The 18,860-nt window shown below is 55.6% G+C and overlaps 1 protein-coding gene across 1 annotated transcript; it reads left to right on the top strand.

The window, feature by feature from the left end:
* The first annotated feature begins 481 nt into the window (after positions 1-481).
* SNAI3 (snail family transcriptional repressor 3) lies at positions 482-8,342 on the top strand. Its single transcript, XM_017513897.2, has 3 exons — positions 482-588; positions 4,780-5,400; positions 7,891-8,342. The coding sequence occupies exons 1-3, from the start codon at positions 513-515 to the stop codon at positions 8,070-8,072; spliced, it is 879 nt and encodes a 292-aa protein (XP_017369386.1). The 5' UTR covers positions 482-512; the 3' UTR covers positions 8,073-8,342.
* The last annotated feature ends 10,518 nt before the right edge of the window (positions 8,343-18,860 follow it).

Here is an 18,860-nt window from a genome sequence, read left to right as displayed (position 1 = left end):
CTGCGTGGGTTTGCAGAAGAGATGGGGAGGCGCAGTCGTGGAGAGGGCATCATGAGCCGCTGCAAGGGTTCCCAAAGACTGGGGTCGGCCGGCTGGGGCTTCCACGCTGTGTGGACAGGAACCCAGCTCGGTTTCCACTCAACCTTGAACTCTGCTCTTTAATTCACGGCGAGTGGGCGGCCAGGCCCGAGGGGTCGGTGTGTGACTCGGCGGCGCGCGCGGCAGGGAAGTCCCGTGGGGAGGACACCGACGGCCACGCGCTCCCTGACCCGCCCGCGCACCTGTCCTGGGCGTGGCGCCCGCGGCTGCTGCCCCGCCCCGCCCTCAGCCCCGCCCACGGGCCCCGCCCAGCTCGCGCCGGGCGCTGGTTGGCGGAGGCGGCGCGCTATGCTAATAAGCCTGACCCCTCCGCACCTGCCCTGGCCCGGCGGCTGGGCCGCGGACGCCGCAGTGGCGACCCGCGCGCGCCCCTCCCGCCCCAGCCCGCCCCAGCCCGCCGCCCGGGAGGGACCATGCCGCGCTCCTTCCTGGTGAAAACGCACTCCAGCCACAGGGTCCCCAACTACGGGCGGCTGGAGACGCAGAGAGGTACCGGCTGGCCGACCCCCTGACGGGACTAGAGCCTGCGGGTCTAGAGAGAGGCCCCTGGGAGCGGGGGGTGTGGGGACACCTGTCCCAGGTGGGAGGGGAAGGAGCCAGCGCCTCTGCGCGGCGGCTGCGCCTGCAGGGAGGTAAGGTGGCCCACGGGCGCCTCCGCTTAGGGAACTGAGCCCTGCCTCTGGCAGGGCGGGCGGATTCTCTCCCCTCTTGGAGAAGTTTTCTAAGCCCCCATGTCTCCCTGGAATTCACCCCTTATATACGGCCTCCTGTCCCCACCACTTCAGCCCCAGCGAAAGGGACCCCGGGGTCATCTTACTGGCACACGGGTTTGGGAGGGGTTGCGGGGTGGTGGGAGGGAAGGAGGGCCGTCTGGGACTGCCCTGCTGAGGGAGCCGCGGAGCATGCTGACCAGGGGTGGTAAGCACAGGGGATGGGGAGAAGGGGGACCCATGAGCTCTTTGTGCTGCAGACGCACTGCCCCTCCTGCCTCCGTTCAGGTGAGCCTCCTCCCGTGGCTTCCCTCCCTCCCGCAACCTCCCCTCACCCCAGAAGCCCTCTTGCTCACGCCGGCAGGCTTGCCTGGACAGGCTGGGCTAAGGCGCTGCAATCCTCTACACACTGGCTGGGCTGGGGAGATGGGTGCCCAGCAATCGGGATGTCCACTCATTCCCACTGCCTGCTAGGCACAGGGACACTACAGGAGAGGACTCTGTCCTTCAGAGGACAGCCTGCCACATGGGCAGTGAGAGCAATCCCCACCTGTCTTGGCAGCTTCTGGCTAGGGACAAAGCCCACTGAGGGGCCCCAGTGGACGCAGCAGTTGGAACTCACGCTCTGTGACTGGGGGGAGAGGGCAGGAAGGGCACTGATGGGACTGGGGCCTCCAGAAACACCCCCAACAGATCTTTATCCCTGCTCAGAACCAGAGTTGGGGGCAGGAGGGTCCCACCTGGATCCACACCCGAGGCCCAGGCTGCCACCAGGGGGTGCCAGCTAGGACTGTGCTTTCAAAATGTACGTTTTGAAATCAGTTTCGTGAGTCACCACCAGCAATTCTGTAAAATAAAATAGAACAGAAATTATTGGAGTGCCGTCCTCCCAGGAGGGGACGCTGGCTTGTTATGTGTATGTGGATGTACATGTGAGTTCAGACGTGATGGAAAACGGAATTTACATGGGGCATAGTCCCAAGTTTCAAAGTGTTGTTGAAGGTGCAGCCATACAGCGAACGCACCTCACCATCCGAGTGTGCAAACCTGGGTAGCTGAGTGGGGCCCAGAGGGTGACTGTCGTGAGCAGCCTTGCTGCCCCGCAGCATTCCCTGGTCCTCTCCTCACTGCTCCCCTCCTCACTGCAGCCCCAGCCACCTGGCTTTCTGATAGCCAGGGGGCCCTGGTGACTTTCTGCCCAGATGTTACCCCAGGATACATCTGAGGTGCTGGGGTTTGGGGCTCCTCAATCTCTCCTTTTAAATAAGTAGCTCCTATGGCTCCCCAGGGAACCCCTGCAGCCAGCAGGATACTTAACAGTCTCTTCGTCAGGGCACAGTGGCTCACGCCTGTAATTCCAGCGCTCTGGGAGGCCGAGGCGGGCAGATCACCTAAGGTCAGGAGTTCGAGACCAGCCTGACTAACATGGAGAAACCCCGTCTCTACTAGAAATACAAAAGTGAGCCAGGTGTCATGGCGGGTGCCTGTAATCCCAGCTACTTGGGAGGCTGAGGTAAGAGAATCACTTCAACCCGGGAGGCGGAGGTTGCAGTGAGCCAAGATCACACCACTGCTCTCCAGCCTGGGAGACAGAGTGAGACTCCATCTGACAACAGAACAAAACAGTCTCTTCTCCTCAGGATCTGGACAGCAGAAGGAATAAAAAAGCAAGTAAAACCCAGCGAGTATGGGGAAAGCGTTTAAAATCCCAGCAGAAGCACACGGTCAGCCTGACCGGGAGAGGCTGTCTCTTGGCCCGTTTGCCTCTCGGCTCAGCCACTGGGTCCACAAACAGGGTCCCAGCTCTGTGACAGTGCCTGGAGCCAGAAAGGTTGCCAAGTCTTAGAGATGGAGACAAGAAACGGTGACTTTCTCCTGCAGAGGCCCCAGTAAAGCCGGGCAACCCTGGGCTCCCCAGTGCGGTCTCGCAGAATTCCCTTGGATATTCCCTCTTATCCAGTCATTGCCCCCACTTCTGGGTGGACAGAAGCCTGGTGACTTTGTAACTAGGAGAACTGAGGGTGGGAGGCAGTCAAGTCAGGAAGGAGGAGCAGAATTCCATTTCCCTCATCCTCACAGCGCTTGTGATTGGCTATTTTTTTCAATCCTACTGGGTGTGAGCATCTCACTGTGGTTGTGATTTGTGCTTCCCTGGCAGATAATGGTGTTGAGCATCTTTGCACGTGTTCATTGGCCATTTGTGTATCACCTTTGGAGAAATAGCTATTCAAATCCCTTGCCCAGGCGGGGCACAGTAGCTCATGCCTTGTAAGCTCAGCACTTTGGGACACCAAGGTGGGCAGATCACTTGAGGCCAGGAGTTCGAGATCAGTCTGGCCAATGTGGCAAAACCCCCTCTCTACTAAAAATACAAAAATTACCTGGACATGGTGGCGGGCGCCTGTCATCCCAGCTATCAGGAGGCTGAGGCAGGAGAATCGCTTGAACCTGGGAGGCAGAGGTTGCAGTGAGCTGAGATAGTGCCACAGCACTCCAGCCTGGGTGACACAGCAAGACTCTGTCTCGAAAAAAAAAAAATTAGCCAGGCGTGGTGGCACACAACTGTAGTCCAGCTACTGAGAAGTCTGAAGCAGTAGAATCATCTGAACCTGGGAGGTGGAGGTTGCAGGTTGCAATGAGCCGAGTTCATGCCACTGCACTCCAGCCTGAGCGACAGTGAGAGACTGTCTCAAAAAAAAAAAAAAAAAAAAAATTAGCCAGGTGTGGTGGTGCATGTCTGTAATCCCAGCTACTTGGGAGGCTGAGACAGGAGAATCAATTGAATCTGGGAGGCGGAAGTTGCCGTGAGCCGAGATTGTGCCACTGCACTCCAGCCTGGCGGCAGAGCAAGACTCAATCTCAAAAAAAAAAAAAAATCGTTTGCCCATATTAAAATTGTATTATGTCTTTTTATTGTTGACAAGTAAAATCCTTAATATGTTCTAGCATTCTACATGCTATTCCTGATCAGAAGTCTGACTTGGAAAGATTTTCTCCTATTCCGTGGGTTGCGTTTCTCTACCCAAAGCCTCAGCGTGGAGGTAGAAACAGCGCCAGAAATCTATTTTAACACATACGGACTAAGAAAGGGATTGAGGGCCGTTGGGAGGGTTTGGCCTGCGGAAATCCAGAATTAATTTAACTCTTATCTGCAGACTAACCTGTTTATTTGGGGGCTGCTGCCCTTAAATGCATCAACCATGTGGCGTGCGGTGTACCAGCCCCCAAACACAGGAACGACCATCCTGGGGAGGAGCCCAGCCAGGGGTAATTCTGAAAGCCCCGGCCAGAGCACCTCAGCCATGTGGCTCAGCTGTGTTAAGAGAGCAGCAGAGTGGGCACGAGCCAGCTCCAGGGAGCCTTCTGAGCTCACTGCCTCATTATCCACAAAAGGGGATGCCCAAGGGGCGACTGTGGGGTGACTGGAGAATGATGAGTTGTGAGGGGGCGGATTTTACACTCAGCTGGCAACTTGCGGGGGCAGATTTTATATTGAGCTGGCACCTTACTGCCAAGCGTCTGACTTATGGCTGCCTCGTGGGCGCCTGGAGGATGCTGAGCCAGGCTGGTGCCCCTCCAGAGGTGGGTGGGGGCTTATCGGAGGTGCCACCCAGCTGAGGCCTAAAGGGCCCTCCTTTGTCCCATGAGGTCTGTTTCATGTTCCTGAACCCCAGGGGTCCCATGAGACGTTTTTCTTCTTTGCATTTAAAGAGGAAGTGAGATTCTCTCTAGACCGTGGGGCCTTTTAGTTCTAGATGCCTGCGCTCCTGGCCACGCCATCACTTCCCTGCACAGCACCGTCAGCTCCTTTGCAAGCTGGGTCTGCACTCTGGCTCCCCGCCACTCCTCCTGCGCTGCCGGGCTGCCGATAGGCTGGGATCAGGGCCGTGAACCGGAACTGGAAAACACCAAGTGCTGGGCACTCAGTGGGTCTTCATCTTTATATTTTATGTCCCCTCTACCCTTCTAGAAATCAATGGCGCCTGCTCTGCCTGTCGGGGGCTAGTGGTGCCCCTTCTCCCCCAAGACAAGGAGGCCCCTTCTGTGCCTGGTGACCTTCCCCAGCCCTGGGACCGCTCCTCGGCCTTCGCCTGCATCTCCCTGCCCCTCCTGCCACAGCTCGAGGAAGCTCTGGGGGCCTCAGAACCAGATGCTCTGGAAGTCAGTGGGGTTGACCCTCGGGCCAGCCGGGCCCCCAGTGTACCCCTCAAAGACAGTCTGAACCATCTCAACCTGCCCCCACTGCTGGTGCTGCCCACACGGTGGTCCCCAATCCTGAGCCCAGACCAGGACGGGGCTCCAGAAAAACTGCTTGGGGCTGAGCGGGTGCCCCGAGCCCCAGGCGGCTTTGAGTGCCTCCACTGCCGCAAGCCCTACCACACGCTGGCCGGGCTGGCCCGGCACCAGCAGCTGCACTGCCACCTGCAGGCAGGGCGCGTGTTCACCTGCAGGTACTGCGACAAGGAGTACACCAGCCTGGGCGCCCTCAAGATGCACATCCGCACCCACACGCTGCCCTGCGCCTGCACGATCTGCGGCAAGGCCTTCTCCAGGCCCTGGCTGCTGCAGGGCCACGTCCGCACCCACACAGGTAGGGTGGGCTGAGGTCTACATGGACAGCCTGGGCTGGGCCTAAGAGGAGGAGGGGTGATTTTAGAAACACTGGCACTGGATTCACATTTGGCTTCTGCCTCCTGACTTATCTGCTCCCCGGGCTGCTATACAAAGTCCCACAGATCAGAGGCCAGAAGTCCAAAATCCAGGTGTTAGCAGGGGCCAGTGTGGGAGCCACACCTGTAATGGCAGCATTTTGGGAAGTTGAAGCAGGAGGATCACTTAAGGCCAGGAGTTCAGGACCAGCCTGGCCAACATAGCAAGACCCCAATCTCTACTAAAAACAGAAACTTAGCTAAGTGTGGTGGCACGTGGTGGTAGTCCCAGCTACTTGGGAGGCTGAGGCAGGAGGATGACTGAAGCCCAGGAGGGACACAGTGGCTCACGGATGACTGAAGCCACTGTGCCTCTCACTGAGGCTGCAGTGAGCTGTGGTCATGTCACTGCACTCCAGGCTGGGCAACAGAGCAAGACCCCAACTCAAAACAAAAAACAAAACATGGCCAGGCACCATGGCTTACACCTATAATCCCAGCACTTTGGGAGGTTGAGGCAGGTGGATCACCTGAGGTCATGAGTTCAACACCAGCCTGGCCAACATAGTGAAACCCTGGCTCTACTAAAAATACAAAAAGTAGCCAGGTGTGGTGGTGGACACCTGTAATCCCAGGTACTCGGGAGACTGAAGCAGGAGAAATGCTTGAACCCAGGAGGCAAAGATGGCAGTGAGCAGAGATGGTAGCCACGGCACTCCAGCCTGAGCGACAGACTGAGACTCAGTCTCCAAAAAAATAAATAAAATCAACAAAATAATGCCTTAGAGTACACAAGTGGACGAAGAGCCAGCCAGCGTCCTCCACCCAGGGCTTCCCGTCAACCTCAGCATGCAAAAAATAAACACAGAAAGGAAGAACGAGCTCCAGGAATCAGCTCCAGTCTCCACATCAGGCCCAGAGGCTCACACATTTTCTTTGTGGTCTGAGACGGGGTCTGGTTCTGTTGCTCAGGCTGGAGTGCAGTGGTTTGATCACAGCTTGCTGGAGCTCTGACTGCCTGAGTTCAAGTGATTCTCCTGCTTCAGCCACCTGAGTAGCTGGGAGAACAGATGTGCATCACCATGCTCAGCCAGTTTTTAAATTATTTGTAGAGACAAGGGTTTTGCTGTGTTGCCCAGGCTGGTCTTGAACTCCTGGGCTCAATCTGTCTTCCCGCCTTGGCCTCCCAAAGTGCTGGGATTACAGGTGTGAGCCACTGCACCCGACTAGTTCACGCTTCTTTTCTTTTGAGATGGAGTCTCACTCTGTTGCCCAAGCTAGAGGGCAGTGGCACAATCTCGGCACACTGCAACCTCTGCCTCCTGGGTTCAGGCAATTCTCTGCCTCAGCCTCCTGGGTAGCTGGGATTACAGGTGCCTGCCAACATGCCTGGCTAATTTTTGTATTTTTAGTAGAGATGGGGTTTCACCATCTTGGCCAGGCTGGTTTTGAACTCCTGACCTCGTGATCAACCTGTCTCGGCCTCCCAAAGTGCTGTGATTACAGGCGTGAACACTGCACCCGGCTCTAGTTGACATTTTTCCTAACTGGAGGTTCCCTAGCCCTTAAGTCATGACTCTTGTGACTGGGACCTTCAGTCACACCTGAGTACAGGCCAGAGGGAAGGCTTTTTCCAGGGCTCTGAGAAATGCACCCTGGTTTTCCCAACCCTTTGATGAGAACACCCCCTAAACACCTGCCTTCCAGGCCAAAGGACCCCGGGCCACACCCAGGTGGTAGCCTGTTGGGGCTTGGTGCCCTCAGCCTGGGATTAAGGAGTGTGGGAGGTCCTGCAGGAGGCTGGCCTGGCCAGGAGCATGCCCAGTGTCCCACCAGCAGGAATGCAGGTGCTCTGGGCCCCTCAGGGGCCATAGGCTGGGGTCTTTTAGGACTCTATGGGGCTACAGGACTGAACAGACGATTCCCAGTCACCCTTCCCTTTACATGGGTTGGGCACAAAGATCCCAACAGGCCTTTGTCCAGATCTCCCGTTGTCCTGATAGGAGGTGGTCCCTAAAAGCTGCCCCCTCAAGGACCATGGCTCCACCCCTGCTCTGGATTCCGCTGGACGGGGCCACCCCCCGCCAACCACCTGCCTTTCACTGGCCAGAAACAGCTGCCAGAGGCCCCTAGGACTTCCCCCATCCTCTCCCAGCGGCCAAGGCCCCCAGAAGGGCTATTGCAGCAACAATGGCAGATCCAGTGCCTGTGGCTCCTGTGCTCCTGGGAGGGGCTTCAGGCGGTGTGGTCTCACCCAGGTGTGCCACCCGGTCCCCACACAGTTCAACCTTGGGTGCTCGGGCTGTGAGCATTTGTAGGGAAGGGATGGGATCATCCACTGATGGTCAGAGTGGGTGCTGTAGCCTTCAAGCCCCCTTCCATGGTGTCACCACCCCGAGGGCCACTCATTGACCCCCTTCTTCCTCCCACAGGGGAGAAGCCTTATGCCTGCTCGCACTGCAGCAGGGCCTTTGCCGACCGTTCCAACCTTCGGGCCCATCTGCAAACGCACTCTGACACCAAGAAGTACCAGTGCTCGCGCTGCACCAAGACCTTCTCCCGCATGTCCCTCCTGGCGCGGCACGAGGAGTCTGGCTGCTGCCCCGGTCCCTGAGAGACGCGTGGTTGGCGCAGGTAGGAGGAATGGGCCTCACCCTGAGAGATGGTGTCCCTCCTGCCGCCAGAGGAGCCGCGAGTCTGGGAGGACAGGGCTCAGCCTCACACCTGGTGCATCCGCCACATCTGTGTCCAATCAGAACCAAAGAAGTCCAGCAGGGGCCACTGGGGCGGAGAACATATCCACGCAGCCCACTCCACTGAGCCCCACTCAGAGGAGACTCCTCTCCCAGGGAAGACTTTAATCAGAACAAGAGCCCGGTTTCCACTGCATCGTGACCCCTGCTCTGGATTCCGCTGGACGGGGCCACCCCCCCCCAACCACCTGCCTTTCACTGGCCAGAAACAGCTGCCAGAGGCCTGCATCGTGGTCACGTCTCTGGGTCTGCCTTCCGAGAGTCAGGGCCTGTGGGGGTGGTCACCTGCATGGGTTGGCAGTGCCGCCAGCTGACTCGAGAGGCTGCCTCCTTCCCTTGCAGCAGAAATGAACAGTTCTGACTTGTGGTGGGCACAGCTGTGCGGTCCATCCTCAGAAGGCACAACTACCTCCCAGCTGGCCCCCACCAGACTTTGGTGTGGGGTCTGGACAAGCTGTCCCGTGTCACACACCTACACACACGTGCCCTCCCCACCTCACTAGACTCTCTTGAAGATCGAGCAGGACTGGAAGAGCCCGCGATTGGTGGTCTGGGTGCGTTGGGATGAGGTGGAATGCCCTGGACCTGTGCCTCTGGGATTTGTCCTGCTCAGAGCCTCAGGGCACTCAGCTTCCCAGGCAAGAACAGCCGTGGGGTAATAAAAGGTCTCTGCACACCTGCTTGTTCCATTATTCAAAGCTTTGAGTCTTGCCCAATCCTCTGGTTCTGTGGAGGACGTGGGACTCCGAGAAATTCCTCGAGGTAGCAGGATTCGGGGATCGCCTGGGCCGTTTAGCCACTGAGTAGGTGGGAGACTGAGTAGGTCAGAGCCTGCCACTGTGAAACACTCTTCTGAGAGGTGGGGACACTGCCATCCGGAGAGCAGGGGCACCGTAACGGGTGGAAACCACGCAGAAGTGGGAAAGCATCCATGGCACAGAGGAACGGCTGAGAGGTTCTATCCGGGCTAGGAAGAGGGCTCTCTTGGGGCACTAGACGGAGACCAAAGCTGGGCAGGCAGCAGGCGGCTGGGTGCAGGGGCAGCAAGTCCTCCTGGCTGCCTGGTCAGAAGATGGGACTCGGGGCTCCTGCTGCAGCCCTCAAGTGCTACTAGGGTCTGACATGATCACTGCCATCTTGTGGAGGGTCTGTGCTTCTGTCCACCCATGGTACCTGGGGCAGCTTTCCCTACGTGCTGGGGACAGCTGTGAACCAGAGTCCCAGACCAGTGCCCTGCTCTGCTGAGACACTGTCAAATCCGCAAGGCTGCCTACAGGTAAGACCCCCTCCCTGGAGTTCTGCTCCCATTGTCCAGTGTGGTGATGGCATTTCCTTCTTACACGTGGCCTCTTCTCACAGCTGAACTGCTGGGCGGCCGCCCACTGGGCTGGTCCTCCTCAGCACGTCTCCACCTCTCCAGCTCAACCCCAGGGGGCATCCAGGAAGCAGCAAGGAGGCCCCTCCCAGTCCCTGACACCTTCGCTGATAAGGATGGTGGGAGGGAGGTTTCTGGGACAGGACACCTGTTCCTCAGGAGGGCTGGCCTGCTGTGAGCTGCTCTGCTTCTGGCCCTAGGCAGACTTCTTCATCCTGGTCCTGGGATGGAGCCACATGGAGAGCAGCAAGGGCTCCCCTCGATCCCCTGAGCCCACTGAGCCTGCTGTCCATCCGTCCGTCCATGGGAATATTCAGGAGGACTCACAGGGAGCACACACTGGGCACCGCGTTACTCGGCTGCTCCATTCCATCCTGGGCCATCCTCACCTGCAGACCAGCCTGGCTAACGCTGACGTGGTGTTGACGGGCCCTAGTACATCCAGAGGAAACCTGACCTAGACCTTGGGCTCCTCTAAGCTCCAGCCGCTACCGGCTTCCAGGTGAACTGGCGGAATGAAGACGCTCTCTGAGAAAGCCTCTGTCACGTTGCTGGATGGGGACCACTGCCTCCCCTGCAGGGATTGGCTGTCCCTGGCGGGAAGCACCCACTCTGCTCCCGTAACAAAGGACCCCAACCTGAGTGGCTGAAACAACAGTGTCTTGTCCTCCCCCCGTTCTGGAGGCTGGATGCTGCAGGTCCAACTGCACCTGTGGCAGGCCTGGTTCCTTTGGGGCGCGGGACTGCTCCAGGCTTCCTGGAAGCTTTGGAAGTTGCTAGTGAGCTTTGGCTTCTGGTGGTGTCTCCCTGTGTCTGTTTCTGTGTCCCCTCTTCTTATGAGGATGCAGTCATACTGCCCTGCTCCTGTAAGCCCCTATCTCAACTCATCACATCTGCAAAGACTCTATTTCCAAGTATGGTCAGGTTCGGAGGTCCTGAGAATTAGAACTTTAACACACGGAAGTTGGGGGACACCACTCAACCTCAACAGCCAATGGGAACACAGGGCTTTGCCAAGAGCTGCCTTGAGGGTACTTGCATTCAGTGCTGAGGAGAGGGGCTCCTCACCCTCTCCTTTTTCCCTCAGTCCATCACGAGGGTGGGGGGCGGGGGTTCACACCTATAATCCCAGCACTGTGGGAGGCCAAGGCAGGCAGATCACTTGAGCCCAGGAGTTTGAGACCAGCCTGAGCAACATGGCAAAACTCTGTCTCTACTAACAATACAACAAAATTAGCTGGGTCTGGTGGCACACGCCTGTAGTATGAGCTAATCAGGAGGCTGACGCAGGAGGGCTGCTTGTGCCCAGGAGGTGGAGGATGCAGCGAGCCAAGATCATACCACTGCACTCCAGCCCGGGCAACAGACCGAGACCCTGTGCAAAACACACACACACACACAAATACGAAGGATCATGGGGGACAGTGGATCTTAACCAATGGGATTTACTAACAGCATCTCCTTCAAACGTTGCGTCCAAGTCACCTTCCCCAACAGCCACAATTGCTCCCTGACCCAATCTCCTCTCCCTCATCCCCATCAGGACAAAGGCAGGGGACAGGCCAGCGCCCAGGCCTTGAGGAGGAGTGGGGCTAGGAGCCCGTCCTCCAGGGCCCCCTCCCTCCCTCCCATCTCCTGCAGCTCTGGCCTCCTCTGCTTCACGGTCAGGCTGCCAGCTCTGAGGGGCTCCACCAGCCTGGAAAAAGGCAAGAGCGCCAGCCAAGGTTTGCGCTGTCTCGGCATGTCTCAGGAGTGCTTTTTTCTCAAGTAGCATCCAGATGCCTAAAGGAAGCTATATTGTAAATTGTGTTCTATTTCTGGGCCCCAATATCTAAATGAGGCTGTTGCACCTGTTGGGAATGAAGGACAGGAATTTCACAAGCCGAAAATAAGGCTGAATGTTTTCCCTTCTGTATCAGCCCATGGAAAATGCTCTTATATTTATATCTGGGCAGGCAGGGGCTGGGAGGGAGAGGATGGGTTGGCAGAGAGAGAGGCAGAGGAAAGGCAGGGCACACGCCGGGGGGCTGGGGTGTAATGAATGGAAGATCCACTCCGCTTAGGTCCAGCCCAAGGCAGAGGCAGTGTGGGCGGCCTGCCCCACCCAGGACACCCCTGGACACTGCCCACTAGCCCTGCCCTGCCCTGCTTCCCGCCTGGCCTCTCCTTGTTCTGCCTCACCATCCTCAGGTTAACCTGTGGCGGTCACTTAAAATCCGGGCTTCTGGGGCCCGCTCCAACACCTGCAGCTTGAGCACCAGGAAGGGGGTGTCTCGGCTTTGCTCACAGCTGTCGGGGGCTTGGGGCCTGGCCAGCTCCCCCTCCCAGGGCCCAGGCCTACTCTTCCCACCCTAACCTTCACTGCTCCCATTTCCACTCTCCTCCCTAGGGAAGGCCTTTCCAGCAAACTCTTCCAGGTACACTGTCAGTCTTTCTCCCGGGTGGGAGGTGGGGCAAGGACGGACAGGAGGCTGCAGGACCTGAGCACATTGGAAGTAGGTGTTTCCTTATGGCCCAGTGACGTCTGGCTGAGAGTGGAAGCCTAGGACATCTCTGAGGATCCTGGACAGGAGTAAGAGGGTGTCCCGAGCTCTGAAAGGCAGGGGCTGCACCCTCCTCACAGCAGGAAAAGTCCCCTGATGACGTCTTCCCTGATAGCACACGGCAGGCCTCAGACAGGACCCACACCAGGGTGTGCAGGAAGGAAAATCAGCAGGGCACCGCGTGCCTCTCGCTGTTCTCTGATTCATAATGGAAAAGTAAGGAGGACGCCTGGCCTCCTGGAAACAGGTGTTGAGGGACGGCGGGCCTCTGGGTGAGCAGATCCCTCACCCCACTCCCTGTTGAAAGGAGCTTCTCTCCTGAACGCCAAAAGGCACTAAGGTTATTGCCTTTGAGTCCAGGAGCCCAGAGCATTCTATAAATATCATTTTGGCCCAGAACAATCGGGGAGGTTCTCAGTGTTTGAAAATAGTCTGCTTTGCTACTATCTATATTCAGAGAACCCACTCCTGGCCTCCACTCGCGTGGCTAAGTATAGCTCCCTGGCAGAGTTCAATGGAACAAAAGCTTCCAGGCCTGCACTGCCTCGTGGACGGCAGAACATTCCCGGAGGAGCACCTCAGCTGCCCAGACTCAGAGGAGCTCAGAGAAAGGCTAGCACTGACCTGGTCGCCTTTCATCTCCCACTCTTGCGCTGGATAAATATGTGGACTTCTCAGCAAACAAGAGGCATTCTTCCCAGATCCAGGAGTAAGGTGCTCTGGTGCCAGTTTTGTCCTCCTTGCGGGGTTGAGTTAGTTACAAAGCCTTGGTTTCTTCATCTATAAAAGAGGGATTGTGTGAACTTCTTTTTTTTTTTGAGACAGTGTCTTACTCCATCACCAGACGCCAGGCTGGAGTGCAGTAGCGCGATCTCAGCTCACTGCAATCTCCGCCTCCTGGGTTCAAGCAATTCTCCTGCCTCAGCCTCCCAAGTAGCTGGGACTAAAGGTGTGCACCACCACACCCAGCTAATTTTTGTATTTTTAGTAGAGACGGGGTTTCACCATGTTGGCCAGGATGGTCTCGATCTCTTGGCCTCGTGATCTGCCTGCCTTGGCCTCCCAAAATGCTGGGATTACAGGCGTTAGCCATCGCGCCTGGCCTAGCATTGTGTGAACTTCTTTACCTTCATCTATAAAGAAGGAATTGTGCAAACTTCTGTGTCAGAACTAAAGAGAACACCAAGTAAACAACAGAAAAACCAAAGGCCGGCTGGGCGTGGTGGCGGCTCATGCATGTAATCCCAGCACTTTGGGAGGCTGAGGTTGGTGGGTCACCTAAGGCCAACTCGAGACCAACCTAGCCAACGTAGTGAAACTCTGTCTCTACTAAAAATACAAAAATTAGCCAGGCGTGGTGGTGCACATCTGCAATCCCAGCTACTCAGGAGGCTGAAGCAGACAATCGCTTGAACCAAGGAGGCGGAGGTTGCCGTGAGCTAAGAATGCCCCACTGCACTCCAGCCTAGGTGACAGAGTGAGATGCTGCTCCCTCCCAGCCACCACCCCCCCGCAAAAAAAGGAAAAACCAAAGACCTTTAGGACACCTAAAATACAACTGCCGACTTAAGGAACACCCTCAGCTTTGACTCCTTAGAATCTGGCAGTGGTGAGTCTCCTCGCAGCCACCCCTGGCCTGGCCCACGGCACCGCCTGAGAGCTGCCTGGTACCTGTCCTGGGTTTGGGTAGAGCTGTATCATGCGAATGGGCAAAGGCAGCAATTTCAGACCTGGGGCCCAGCGTAACAGGGTAGATAGACGCTTCCCATCTTGCCCACGGTCAGGCACCATCTCTGGGAATCCCAAGGAAATGCTGGGGCCACTTTCCCATAGGACGTCAATCAGCCCTGCTGCCCCCAGCTCCTTCCCAGAAACCCCCACCTCAAGGCCAAATCTGGGATCTTAAGGCGGGCCCCTTCTCTTCAGCAGCTCCCCTGCTTCTCCCTCCCCTCCTTGCCTCTGTGCTTGCTCTCTGTACGAGGGTAAGCCTGGGAAGCATCCATAGGAAGACGCGGATCACTGCAGTATTGCTTATCTAGCCCCAAATACCAGCCCCCTTTCCCTCCCTCTGTGAACAGGCACAGGGGGAGGCCCCGGAAACTTCAGATATGAAGCTGAGAGGCGAGAGGTGGGCAGTGAGATCACACGGCTCTTCTCATCTGCACAAGGCCCCTGTGAAACTCGACTGTTTTGCACTGGCCAAAAGAGGGGCTGGGCAGAGACAGAGCCCAGCCGGTGGGGCCAGGTCCTGTGGCCGTGCTGTCCACCGAGGATATCTACAGTGCATTGGACATGTGGACATGGTGTGCCCCCATTCCCCCACTCCAGCTGGGCTCTGCTCAGCACTTCTCAGAATAAGTTACTCTCACAGGGGGTCTGCAAATCCCTTGAGACCCAATAAATGACTTCTGCTGGGCAGAGCTACTCTGCCGTTTGTTGCATGCACCAAGGGTGCAAAAGCAGCCAGGGCCACACGAGTGCTGGCACATGCCCACCACACAGTACAGAAAACAATCACAGTTCTGTGACGGCTCTCACATTCATGGCTCAGCCCGGGGTCCACACTGCTCACGTGTAGGGACCCGACGGCGGTGCACGCAGCTTCTGCACATGCCAAGGTCCACTCTCTGCAGGGCACACTCTCACACAGAGGATAGATGGGCAGCACTTTAAGTACATGGACCTGGGTCTTGGCAGGAATGAGGCGAGCCCACCACTTCAAGGGGAACAATGGAAAGAACTTCCCGACAATAGTAAAACGTATAGTCTAATGAAAAGTAAAATGTGGAAACTTTCATCTTCCACTAAAAGCCTGACAGCTTCCCACGTTTACTTCCTGAGGAGAAAGTGATTTCCTAATACTGACAACTGAAGCGGGTCAACATATGGGAGCCCCGAGTAAGGCAGGAAACCAAAATTGGGGCTGTCCGAATGACCGATGTTAGGAACTCCTGCCTAGGTCAAAGGCCAGAGTGAGACAGGTCAGCGGATTCTGTGAATACCAGGAGAAAACTCTTACTGATGGGTGGACCTCGGATTCCTTGCAGCTCACCTTGAAGAAAGACTGGTGGAGTTTTGGTCCAGCATCGAAGAACAGCCACACTGATCCCGAGAGGCCACAAAAGCACGTTCTCCCGCAGGTCTAGAGAGGACAGATTCTCTCCAAAGGCATCAACCAAACCACCTAACGCAGAGGCACCCAGGAGGGCCCAGCTATCCACATCCGCCACACCAGACGTGAAAGAGATTTAGACGAACTTTTTTGGTTTTGCTTTTTTGAGTCAGGGTCTTTGTCACCCAGGATGGAGTGCAGTGGCACAATCTTGGCTCACTGTAGCCTCGACCTTCCAAGGCTCAAGGGATCCCCCCACAGCCTCCCAAGTAGCTGGGACCAGAGGTGCATGCCACCAGGCCAAGCTAATAGTGTGTATTTTTTGTAGATACTGGGTCTCATTTTGTTGCCCAGGCTGGTCTCAAACTCCTGAGCTCAAGGATTCTGCTGACCTCGGCCTCCCAAAAGTGCAGGGATTACAGGTGTGAGCTACACCAGGCCCCTGGTCTAATTTCATTTCTTTTTTCTTTTATTTTCTTTCTCTTTGAGACAGGGTCATGCTCTGTTGCCCAGGCTGCAGTGCAGTGGTACGATCATGGCTCACTGAAGCCTCAACCTTCTGGGCTCAAGTGATCCTCCTTCCTCAGCCTCAGGAGAAGCTGGGTATGTGCCACATGCCTGGCTAATTTTGTATTTTTTGTAGAGACAGGTTCTCACTGTATTGTACAGGCTGGTCTCAAACTCCTGACTTCAGGCAATCCACCTGGGTCTCCCCAGGTGCTGGGATCACAGATGTTTGCCCCTGTCCCCGGCTGATACTAATTTCTAATGAGGGTAAATACAGATTTGTTCCCCTACTCTGGAAAGGGATCTGCTTGTTCTTTGGCAACAAATTTAATCCCATTATCAGTCCTGGGAGGCTTGGGCAAGCTGGCCTCTCTGTCCACCAAGGCAGTGTGAATCAAGCCCCAAATATTCTCACCCAGAATCACCATAGTGTGGGAAAGCGAGGTGGAAAATGGGTGAGCTGGGTGCTTGTGTCCCTGAAGGGAAATTCTGCAGTGAGTCGCTCACAGACAAAGATGGCAAGGCCATCGGAGCCACCAGCCCAGCTGGCCAGATTTCCAGCCACGTACATACAGTAAGTGATGATGAATTTGCAGCTCGTTTTGGAAAACTGGAAGCTACAGAAGAAGCCGTATTTACTCAATGATTTAACCAAATGCACATTCTGTTTTTTCTGAAAGGTGAGCACACTCACCCAAGAGCTTCTCTGGGGATCAATAATACCACTGCAAAGCCGGGCGCAGTGGCTCACACCTGTAAATCTCAGCACTTTGGGAGGCTGAGGTGGGTGAACTGCAAGGTCAGGAGTTCCAAACCAGCCTGACCAACAAGGTGAAACCCCATCCCTACTAAAAATACAAAAATTAGCCAGGAGTGGTGGCACATGCCTGTAATCCCAGCTACTCAGGAGACCAAGGCAGGAGAATCGCTTGAACCCAGGAGACCGAGGTTGCAGTGAGCCGAGATTGTGCCACTGCACTCCAGCCAGGGTGAGTTGACAGAGCGAGACTTTGTCTAAAAAAAAAATAGTAGTAGTAATAGTAACACTCACTGCAGATAAACATGTATGCGTCCCTTCAAAGGGCTCTGTCATCTACAAGAAACCATTCTTTTTTTTTTTTTTTTTTTTTGGAGACGGAGTTTCGCTCTTGTTACCCAGGCTGGAGTGCAATGGCGCGATCTCGGCTCACCGCAACCTCCGCCTCCTGGGTTCAGGCAATTCTCCTGCCCCAGCCCCCTGAGTAGCTGGGATTACAGGCACGCACCACCATGCCCAGCTAATTTTTTGTATTTTTAGTAGAGACGGGGTTTCACCATGTTGACCAGGATGGTCTCGATCTCTTGACCTCGTGATCCACCCGCCTCGGCCTCCCACAGTGCTGGGATTACAGGCTTGAGCCACCGCGCCCGGCCTTTTTAAGAAACCATTCTTAACCCCATAGGTGACGAAACAGGCACAGAGAAGGAGCTTGCCTGAAGTCCCAAAGTGAATCGGTGGCAGAGCTGTTCTTTTTTTTTTCTTTTAAGATGGGGTTTCACCATGGTGGCCAGGCTGGTCCTGAACTCCTGACCTCAGGTGATCCACCAACCTCAGCCTCCCAAAGTGCTAGGATTACAGGCATGAGCCACCGCGCCCAGCCAGAGCTGTTCTTTAAACGCAGGTAATTTAGACCCAGAGTCTGTAATCTTTTTTTCAGACGGAGTCTCACTCTGTCGCCAGGCTTGGAGTGCAGTGGTGTGTTCTCAGCTCACTGCAACCTCTGCCTCCCGAGTTCAAGCAGTTCTCCTGCCTCAGTCTCCCAAGTAGCAGGGACTACAGACATGCACCATCGTGTCTGGCTAATTCTCATATTTTTAGTGAGACGGAGTTTTGCCACGTTGGCCAGGCTGCTCTCGAACTCCTGACCTCAAGTGATCCACCCGCCTCGGCCTCTCAAAGTGCCAAGACTAGAGCCGTGGGTCACAACACCCTGCCAGTGTATAATTTTTGTCTCTAATTCATATTGTCATTTGGTAAGAAATTCTTGAGATTTCCTTTTACTTTTTGGACAAACTCTCTGTTGCCCAGGCTGGAGTATGGTGGCATGATCTTGGCTCACTACAATCTCTACCTCTGGGTTCAAGCGATTCTCTTGCCTCAGCCTCTCAAGTACCTAGGACTACAGGTGCATGACACCACACCGGGCTAATTTTTTTATTTTTAAAAAGACACAGGGTTTTACCATATTGACCAGGCTGGTCTTGAACTCCTAACCTCAGCCTCCCAAAGCGCTGGGTTTATAAATGTGAGCCACTGCAATCAGCCTTTTTTTTTTTTTTTTTTTTTTTTGGAGACAGAGTCACTTTGTCAGCCCAGGCTGGAGTACAGTGGAGCAATCTCAGCTCACTGCAACCTCTGCCTCCCAGGTTCAAGCCACTCTCCTGCCTCAGCCTCCTGAGCAGCTGGGACTACAGGTACACGTCATGACTGGCTAATTTTCATATATTTAGTTGAGACAGGGTTTCACCATGTTGGCCAGGCTGGTCCCAAACTCCTGACCTCAAGCGATCCACCCGTCTCAGCTTCCCAAAGTGCTAGGATTACAGGCGTGAGCCACCAAGCCCAGCCCCCTTTCACTTTGAAGTCAGAGTGGGGCACCTCATCAGGACAGCAAACATGGTGCCGTTTTTCATACTGGGGCAAGTGTGTAGGATGAGATGGTGGGAGGATCTGCAGGAAGACAGTGGATTGAGAGCTGGACTCAAGTAGCCCTGTGGGAAAGCCAGGTCTCTCTACTGACTACTGTTTAGAGGGAAAGGGAAGGCTGGGCGTGGTGGTGCATGCCTGTAATCCCAACACTTCGGGAGGTGGAAGTGGGAGGCTCACTTGAGCCCAGGAGTTCAAGACAAGCTTGGGTAACACAGTAAGACCCTGTTTCTACAAAAAAACAAAACATTTAAAAATTAGCTGGTGTGATGGCTAAGGCTGTAATCCCAGCACTTCATTTCGCTTTTTTTCCCCCTCTTTGTTGTGTCTTGGAATCCCTGCACTTTAGCAGACCAAGGCAGAAGGATTGCTTGAGCCCAGGAAGTCAAGTTTGCAATGAGCCGTGATCTTGACACTGCACTCCAG

The sequence above is a fragment of the Cebus imitator genome, unplaced genomic scaffold, assembly GCF_001604975.1.
Source record: "Cebus imitator isolate Cc_AM_T3 unplaced genomic scaffold, Cebus_imitator-1.0 Scaffold509, whole genome shotgun sequence".
Classification (NCBI taxonomy): Eukaryota; Metazoa; Chordata; class Mammalia; order Primates; family Cebidae; genus Cebus; species Cebus imitator.
The sequence above is the reverse complement of the archived record's forward strand: the minus strand, read 5'-3'. Positions and strand labels throughout refer to the sequence as shown.

Excerpts from the sequence above, each read along its gene's own strand:
- SNAI3 (XM_017513897.2), top strand. The coding sequence starts at position 513 with ATGCCGCGCTCCTTCCTGGTGAAAACGCACTCCAGCCACAGGGTCCCC. Across the intron at positions 589-4,779 it reads GCGGCTGGAGACGCAGAGAG|AAATCAATGGCGCCTGCTCT; the intron begins GTACCGGCTGGC and ends CTACCCTTCTAG. Across the intron at positions 5,401-7,890 it reads CCACGTCCGCACCCACACAG|GGGAGAAGCCTTATGCCTGC; the intron begins GTAGGGTGGGCT and ends TTCCTCCCACAG.